Source organism: Salmo trutta, unplaced genomic scaffold (genome assembly GCF_901001165.1).
Source record: "Salmo trutta unplaced genomic scaffold, fSalTru1.1, whole genome shotgun sequence".
In the NCBI taxonomy this organism is placed as follows: Eukaryota; Metazoa; Chordata; class Actinopteri; order Salmoniformes; family Salmonidae; genus Salmo; species Salmo trutta.
In genome coordinates, this window is record NW_021822911.1 from 16,809,054 (window position 1) to 16,818,830 (window position 9,777).

The following is a 9,777-nucleotide window of genomic DNA, read 5'->3' on the forward strand; positions in this document are numbered from 1 at the left end:
TTGTGTCTGCTCAAACGGTCAGAAACAGACTCCATGAGGGTGGTATGAGGGCCCGACGTCCACAGGTGGGGGCTGTGCTTACAGCAGCCCAACACCGTGCAGGACGTTTGGCATTTGCCAGAGAACACCAAGATTGGCAAATTCGCCACTGGCGCCCTGTGCTCTTCACAGATGAAAGCAGGCTCACACTGAGCAGATGTGACAGACGTGACAGAGTCTGGAGACGCCGTGGAGAACGTTCTGCTGCCTGCAACATCCTCCAGCATGACCGGTTTGGCGGTGGGTCAGTCATGGTGTGGGGTGGCATTTCTTTGGGGGGCCGCACAGCCCTCCATGTGCTCGCCAGAGGTAGCCTGACTGCCATTAGGTACCGAGATGAGATCCTCAGACCCCTTGTGAGACCATATGCTGGTGCGGTTGGCCCTGGGTTCCTCCTAATGCAAGACAATGCTAAACCTCATGTGGCTGGAGTGTGTCAGCAGTTCCTGCAAGAGGAAGGCATTGATGCTATGGACTGGCCTGCCCGTTCCCCAGACCTGAATCCAATTGAGCACATCTGGGACATCATGTCTCGCTCCATCCACCAAAGCCATGTTGCACCACACACTGTCCAGGAGTTGGCAGATGCTTTAGTCCAGGTCTGGGAGGAGATCCCTCAGGAGACCATCCGCCACCTCATCAGGAGCATGCCCAAGCGTTGTAGGGAGGTCATACAGGCACGTGGAGGCCACACACACTACTGAGCCTCATTTTGACTTGTTTTAAGGACATTACATCAAAGTTGGATCAGCCTGTAGTGTGGTTTTCCACTTTATTTTGAGTGTGACTCCAAATCCAGACCTCCATGGGTTGATAAATTGGATTTCCATTGATTATTTTTGTGGGATTTTGTTGTCAGCACATTCAACTATGTAAAGAAAAAATATTTAATAAGATTATTTCATTCATTCAGATCTAGGATGTGTTATTTTAGTGTTCCTTTTATTTTTTTGAGCAGTATATATGAATTACCTAGTTAAATCCTGTTTCTAGTCTATTAGTTACAATGTGTAACCATTGATGTCCCACGACCAAGATTGGTAAACACTGTTGAAGTGTATAATTGTAATCCATACATGCAGACACAGCGTCATTCAAAGACTGGAATTTGATACTCCTGGTATTGGATATGACTGAAAAATAATCTCAAAGACATTCATACCTAAACTGCACCTTTATTTGCCAAGGTAGAGTACATGATCAGTGAATATATTAAATGTACAGGCTACAATGTGGGGATCTCATGCATGGTAATAACTACATGTATATACGACTTGCATCCTTGGCACAACATGATATTATTTTCTACTCAATCCATAGGCTTCATTAATGTCATTCAGGCTGTTTTGAAGTTGATACAACTGGCTATGATAGCTGAGGTTCATAGGTTCTGAACTAATATGTATACCAAACGTTTGGGTCCATACACAGATCGGCTAGATAGCTAGCTACACATCCATAGACATACAGGTATTTTAATCATCCACTGCACAATAAGCAAGAACATAGCTTGCTACGTTATTTCATCTATCTGCATGGCAAATATCAGCAAGGCAAGCTTACACAATTGTACATTCAATTTGCAGTAAATTCTTCAGCTCGCTAGATTCTATACATCCACTGTTTCACAAAACGACAGCCTGGTTTGCTGGTTGTTTCAGGAGTCCCTAAAACAACCAGAAGTACAATTTCATACTCATGTCACAACACCCATAAAGCTAGTCAGCTAGCTGGCTAATGTTAGCTAGTCGGCTAGCTGGCTAATGTTAGCTAGTCAGCTAGCTGGCTAATGTTAGCTAGTCGGCTAGCTGGTTAATGTTAGCTAGTCGGTTAGCTGGCTAATGTTAGCTAGTCGGCTAGCTGGCTAATGTTAGCTAGTCGGCTAGCTGGCTAATGTTAGCTAGTCAGCTAGCTTGCTAAATCGCGATTTTCGTAAATGAACTTTACGATAAAAAAAAAGCATAATCGTTTGTCGCTACATGAACTAACAATCCTGTCAACTGTACATGTTTCTGCATGATTCGTTATAATCCCTTACATTTGCTTCCATCCTAGTATTTCTGTCCGCCATCTTTGATCCAGTTCAGTTCTGTGTAGGGGTACCCCTCTCTCCTAGTATTTCTGTCCTCCATCTTTGATCCAGTTCAGTTCTGTGTAGGGGTACCCCTCTCTCCTAGTATTTCTGTCCTCCATCTTTGATCCAGTTCAGTTCTGTGTAGGGGTACCCCTCTCTCCTAGTGTTTCTGTCCTCCATCTTTGATCCAGTTCAGTTCTGTGTAGGGGTACCCCTCTCTCCTAGTATTTCTGTCCTCCATCTTTGATCCAGTTCAGTTCTGTGTAGGGGTACCCCTCTCTCCTAGTATTTCTGTCCGCCATCTTTGATCCAGATCAGTTCTGTGTAGGGGTACCCCTCTCTCCTAGTGTTTCTGTCCTCCATCTTTGATCCAGTTCAGTTCTGTGTAGGGGTACCCCTCTCTCCTAGTATTTCTGTCCGCCATCTTTGATCCAGTTCAGTTCTGTGTAGGGGTACCCCTTTCTCCTAGAATTTCTGTCCGCCATCTTTGATCCAGTTCAGTTCTGTGTAGGGGTACCCCTCTCTCCTAGTATTTCTGTCCGCCATCTTTGATCCAGTTCAGTTCTGTGTAGGGGTACCCCTCTCTCCTAGTGTTTCTGTCCGCCATCTTTGATCCAGTTCAGTTCTGTGTAGGGGTACCCCTCTCTCCTAGTATTTCTGTCCTCCATCTTTGATCCAGTTCAGTTCTGTGTAGGGGAACCCCTCTCTCCTAGTGTTTCTGTCCGCCATCTTTGATCCAGTTCAGTTCTGTGTAGGGGTACCCCTCTCTCCTAGTGTTTCTGTCCACCATCTTTGATCCAGTTCAGTTCTGTGTAGGGGTACCCCTCTCTCCTAGTGCCGGCCCGGTAAGAAGTTTAAGATGCTATGGAACGGTTGACGAAAAAAAATAAAATAGCCGAAACAATAAAGCTCTTTAGACGCGTTAGTGTATATTAGCCTCTGTGTTTTAAACCCACTACTGTCGTCTAGTTAGTTATCCGATTTAATTTCATATTTACGGTGGTGTTGTTATTATTCAGCTAGCGGGCTGGTTAAGTTAGCATTAGCCTAGCTAGCTAACATTCACAACCATGCGGTCACTGAGCTACTCTCCTGCTAAAGAAGAGAACATCACAGTAAAACAAGAAGTAGAGGGTGAGGCCATTACTGTGAAAGAAGAAAAAGACGCGTTCAGAGTGAAAGAAGAGGAGGATGTCACAGTAAAACAAGAAGTAGAGGGTGAGGCCGTTACTGTGAAAGAAGAAAAATACGCGTTCAGAGTGAAAGAGGAGGAGGATGTTACAGTTAAAGAGGAGGAGGATGCTGTTTATGGAGTGAAAGAGGAGGAGGAGGAGATCACTGTCACATCGAAAAAGGAGGAGGAGGAAACTGGATATCTGGGCCCGGTTTCAGCTGGTAAACAGCTGAGGGATGGGGGATGGAGAAATGTAATCACTCTCAAATTCATAGAGAAAGCTATTGTAGCAACCTTCAGGCTATCCCCTATATTCTAGAATTCATCCATGATGTCATAATGATAGTTTAACCAGGTTTCTAGGCTATATAGTATATTCTAGAATTCATCCATGATGTCATAATGATAGTTTAACCAGGTTTCTAGGATATATAGTATATTCTAGAATTCATCCTTGATGTCATAATGATAGTTTAACCAGGTTTCTAGGCTATATAGTACATTCTAGAATTCATCCATGATGTCATAATGATAGTTTAACCAGGTTTCTAGGCTATATAGTATATTCTAGAATTCATCCATGATGTCATAATGATAGTTTAACCAGGTTTCTAGGCTATATAGTATATTCTAGAATTCATCCATGATGTCATAATGATAGTTTAACCAGGTTTCTAGGCTATATAGTATATTCTAGAATTCATCCATGATGTCATAATGATAGTTTAACCAGGTTTCTAGGATATATAGTATATTCTAGAATTCATCCATGATGTCATAATGATAGTTTAACCAGGTTTCTAGGATATATAGTATATTCTATAACTGCCAGTGTAGATTTCCTGTGGAAGAAAATTATTAGAGCTGTTGATAAGTCATTGTATAATATTCAGCCAATTTATTTGCATGCCATTACATCAATATAGCCCAACCAGAAGAGAATAAACTCTTCCTGAACCACCTCCTCCTGCTGGCCTTCATACATTCTGACGTTGCTGGTAATAGGCTACACAAGCAGTCAGCAACCTACGTTTGGAGTTCAAATTTATCTGACCATTTCTACTGATTTGGTGCCAGTTATGATTTTAATATGCACATTTTACTGGAACAGGTTAATTTCATTCATAATAGTATCTCAAAATCATTGTCTGTGATTAATCTACATTCTATCTAAATCTAAATGAAAATTATACAAATCTAAAAGTAACTTTCATTGCCAACTATGTAAAAAATTGCCTACATAAAGCCAACAAATAACAACATTGCAAATAAATATCCTATAATTCACATGGCATGTCTACAACGAACTTGAAACATTGTATAAAATATTCTGGGCCCTCGGTTTCCCGCACCAGTGAGTTCTGGACAGGCACAGCTGTTGGCTATTTGTGCAAAGGAGAAGAAGTAATCAGGTATTTTATGACATTTCCACAGGATCAGAGAATTACATTTTTCCCTTTCGTTCCAAGTGGTTATCGAAAGGACGAGAGCTGGAAATATTTTTCAAATACTTGTAATAACTATTCTCATTTGCAATTGATTTTGATTAGACTTTGTTTACTTGCTGTTTGAGGTGAAGAAAAATTACTTTGAGAAGCTCCAACTCATTAGTGGTGGTGCATTAAGACAATCAGAAATACTATCAGACATCCCCAAATGGGCACATTTATAGGCCTACATTTGCCCACAGGCCAGGAAGACTAGTCCTACTTCTATATGTGTAATCAGGTAGACTAGTCCTACTTCTATATGGGTAACCAGGTAGACTAGTCCTACTTCTATATGTGTAACCAGGTAGACTAGTCCTACTTCTATATGGGTAACCAGGTAGACTAGTCCTACTTCTATATGGGTAACCAGGTAGACTAGTCCTACTTCTATATGGGTAACCAGGTAGACTAGTCCTACTTCTATATGGGTAACCAGGTAGACTAGTCCTACTTCTATATGGGTAACCAGGTAGACTAGTCCTACTTCTATATGTGTAACCAGGTAGACTAGTCCTACTTCTATATGTGTAACCAGGTAGACTAGTCCTACTTCTATATGGGTAACCAGGTAGACTAGTCCTACTTCTATATGTGTAACCAGGTAGACTAGTCCTACTTCTATATGGGTAACCAGGTAGACTAGTCCTACTTCTATATGTGTAACCAGGTAGACTAGTCCTACTTCTATATGGGTAACCAGGTAGACTAGTCCTACTTCTATATGTGTAACCAGGTAGACTAGTCCTACTTCTATATGTGTAACCAGGTAGACTAGTCCTACTTCTATATGGGTAACCAGGTAGACTAGTCCTACTTCTATATGTGTAACCAGGTAGACTAGTCCTACTTCTATATGTGTAACCAGGTAGACTAGTCCTACTTCTATATGTGTAACCAGGTAGACTAGTCCTACTTCTATATGTGTAACCAGGTAGACTAGTCCTACTTCTATATGGGTAATCAGGTAGACTAGTCCTACTTCTATATGTGTAACCAGGTAGACTAGTCCTACTTCTATATGTGTAACCAGGTAGACTAGTCCTACTTCTATATGTGTAACCAGGTAGACTAGTCGTACTTCTATATGTGTAACCAGGTAGACTAGTCCTACTTCTATATGTGTAACCAGGTAGACTAGTCCTACTTCTATATGTGTAACCAGTTAAGTTATGGGTCCTACAGTAGGTCTGTTGTAAGGTGAAGTTATGGGTCCTACAGTAGGTCTGTGTTGTTGTGAGGTGAAGTTAGGGGTCCTACAGTAGGTCTATGTTATTGTTAGGTGAAGTTTTGTGCCAATTTGGCAAACACTTAGTGTACAAACCCTCATTGTCAGGCTGATGGAAAAGCTAGCCAAAAAACATTTTACTGGTTGAAGTGTTTTTTTAAAAGTATAAAGCAGTTGATTTGCGATGATGACACAAACATTATATTAAGCAGGACATTCAAACGAGCCTTACAATTATAATCCAAAGTAGTGTGAAATGAACTCATAAGAAACCTGGAAATGGAGGTTACTCCCCTGAGTTTACCCCCATTCACATTCAGAATACATTGTGAAAAACTAAAATCTTTGCTCGCCATTTTTGCTCCAGGCAGATATACTACATCCATAACTAGTGATTTCCTCATTACCAGATATACTACATCCATAACTAGTGGTTTCCTCATTAGCAGATATACTACATCCATAACTAGTGGTTTCCTCATTAGCAGATATACTACATCCATAACTAGTGGTTTCCTCATTACCAGATATACTACATCCATAACTAGTGGTTTCCTCATTACCAGATATACTACATCCATAACTAGTGGTTTCCTCATTAGCAGATATACTACATCCATAACTAGTGGTTTCCTCATTAGCAGATATACTACATCCATAACTAGTGGTTTCCTCATTACCAGATATACTACATCCATAACTAGTGGTTTCCTCATTACCAGATATACTACATCCATAACTAGTGGTTTCCTCATTACCAGATATACTACATCCATAACTAGTGGTTTCCTCATTAGCAGATATACTACATCCATAACTAGTGGTTTCCTCATTACCAGATATACTACATCCATACCTAGTGGTTTCCTCATTAGCAGATATACTACATCCATAACTAGTGGTGTCCTCATTACCAGATATACTACATCCATAACTAGTGGTTTCCTCATTACCAGATATACTACATCCATAACTAGTGGTTTCCTCATTAGCAGATATACTACATCCATAACTAGTGGTTTCCTCATTAGCAGATATACTACATCCATAACTAGTGGTTTCCTCATTAGCAGATATACTACATCCATAACTAGTGGTTTCCTCATTAGCGGATATACTACATCCATAACTAGTGGTTTCCTCATTACCAGATATACTACATCCATAACTAGTGGTTTCCTCATTAGCAGATATACTACATCCATAACTAGTGGTTTCCTCATTACCAGATATACTACATCCATAACTAGTGGTTTCCTCATTACCAGATATACTACATCCATAACTAGTGGTTTCCTCATTAGCAGATATACTACATCCATAACTAGTGGTTTCCTCATTACCAGATATACTACATCCATAACTAGTGGTTTCCTCATTACCAGGTATACTACATCCATAACTAGTGGTTTCCTCATTACCAGATATACTACATCCATAACTAGTGGTTTCCTCATTAGCAGATATACTACATCCATAACTAGTGGTTTCCTCATTAGCAGATATACTACATCCATAACTAGTGGTTTCCTCATTAGCAGGGAGGTGTTTCTGCAATCAAATTGCATGTGCATTGCCCTCGTGCCGCAATTTTATTAAACACAGAAAGGGGCCTATATTGGAGACCAAAAGTCGTCTGGCACACTGCTTAGAGTTTCAACAACATGAATAACTTATTTCTAGTTACTACTAATGTGAAAACAAGACAAAATATGATTGTTGCTAAGTTGACTGTCGTAATGGTCAAATAATTTAACAGACGTCAATTGTTGTACAACTTCATGGGTATGATCTGACAAATACATTTGATTTGATTTGGTCATCCCTTTTTACCTAAAATAAACAATGGATTTCTGCTGTTGTGGGCCTTTAACCGTCTGTCTGACTTTGTTGTTCACACAGGAGAGACGTGACTATCGTGGACCCTCTGGGGAGCCTCAACAACCTCATGATGCTGACGAGGCAGAGAAGAGTCTCTCCAGATCAGAACACCTCAAGAAACACCAGCAGAGACCCACAGGGAAGAGAACTCACTGCTGCTCTGACTGTGGGAAGAGATTCACCTCCTCATCAGGCATTAAAATTCATCAGAGAACACACACAGGAGAGAAACCCTATAGCTGTGATCAATGTGGGAAGAGTTTTGGTAAATCTAGCAATCTGACATCACACCAGAGAACACACACAGGAGAGAAACCATATAGCTGGGATCAGTGTGGGAAGAGTTTTACTGAGTCTGGGGGTCTGACTAAACACCAGAGAAGACACACAGGAGAGAAACCTTATAGCTGTGATCAATGTGGGAAGAGTTTTGGTCAATCTAGCAATCTGACAGTGCACCAGAGAACACACACAGGAGAGAAACCATATAGCTGTGATCAATGTGGGAAGAGTTTTGGTAAATCTTGCATTCTGACATCACACCAGAGAACACACACAGGAGAGAAACCATATAGCTGTGATCAGTGTGGGAAGAGTTTTACTGAGTCTGGGGGTCTGATATTACACCAGAGAAGACACACAGGAGAGAAACCTTATAGCTGTGATCAATGTGGGAAGAGTTTTGGTCAATCTAGCAATCTGACAGTGCACCAGAGAATACACACAGGAGAGAAATCCTATAGCTGTGATCAATGTGGGAAGAGTTTTGGTAGATCTGGCCAGCTGACAGTGCACCAGAGAATACACACAGGAGAGAAGCCTTATAGCTGTGATCAATGTGGGAAGAGTTTTGGTCAATCTGGCCATCTGACTCAACACCAGAGAACACACACAGGAGAGAAACCTCGTAGCTGTGACCAGAGATAATCTGATAAAAGATCTCTGATCAAATATCAGAAAATACATACATGAAGGAGTTGTTTCATGATATCAATGAATTAATGTCACAATGTAGAATGTTTTAACATTGTAGAAGGAGTATTTTAATAATGTCACAATGTAGAACCCTAAACGTTTTCCCCCTGTTCTATTGATTTCAACATGATATGGATATTATCCTCAGGGGGAAAATCAACAAAAAAAGAGTTGTGTTACACATACCACGTTGGTGACCCACTTGAATCACAATGCAACACTTCAAAATGTAGCTAGCTGTTTTCTACAAATTGTCCTCTAACCAGTGATGTACACATTATTCCCAGATTCCGTGTGGTTTTTGAGCTGTTAGTTTTAACAGGACGTGCAACCTCCTCTCCCTCCTCTCACGCAATTGATCTCGTCGTGATATCGATGAGTTATGAAAAATAAGTGTTGTGTTCCTTTGTTCAGTGACCCCGACATTTAAATGCATCATTCCAAAATGTAGCTGACTGTCTTCTGCAGGTTGTCCTCTAATCAGTGAGGGAAAATATATCTCCCATTTCAATGTGTTTTTTTTAGTTGTGTTAGTTTCAACAGCACGTACAACCTGATTTCCCCCCTAATCGATATCAGTGATTTATTGCTACTTGTCAAAACAACAGTGTTTTTGGTGCTTGTACAGTTTATAAGGTGCTTGTTTAAAAAAATACAAGTAATATGATTATTGTGGCAGATGTTTGTGTATATTGCACATTTTATTTTTAGGTTTTCAATATATCACAAACTGTTTCTGCGTATTGGTTAATGATTTGGACACTTTAAAACTGTGTTTTGACATTGGGCTATTTCATATTTACATTTCATGTAACATTTAGTAATGATATTTATTTATGCAACCAACTGACAATTTTTTGGTACAATTATATTGACATTGCTGCCCTGCTTTTAGAATATCTGGGTTCATTCTCAGATG

General features: G+C 40.4%; 1 protein-coding gene across 1 annotated transcript in view; it reads left to right on the forward strand.

Moving 5' to 3' along the window:
* LOC115186779 (zinc finger protein 271-like) overlaps positions 1-8,780 on the forward strand; it is a gene marked incomplete at both ends in the record, with an annotated part of 129,441 nt that extends 120,661 nt beyond the window's left edge. The window contains one exon of the mRNA XM_029746279.1: positions 8,077-8,780. Coding sequence (XP_029602139.1) covers positions 8,077-8,780 — 704 coding nt within the window. The remainder of the gene's footprint in view (positions 1-8,076) is intronic.
* Positions 8,781-9,777: the final 997 nt, after the last annotated feature.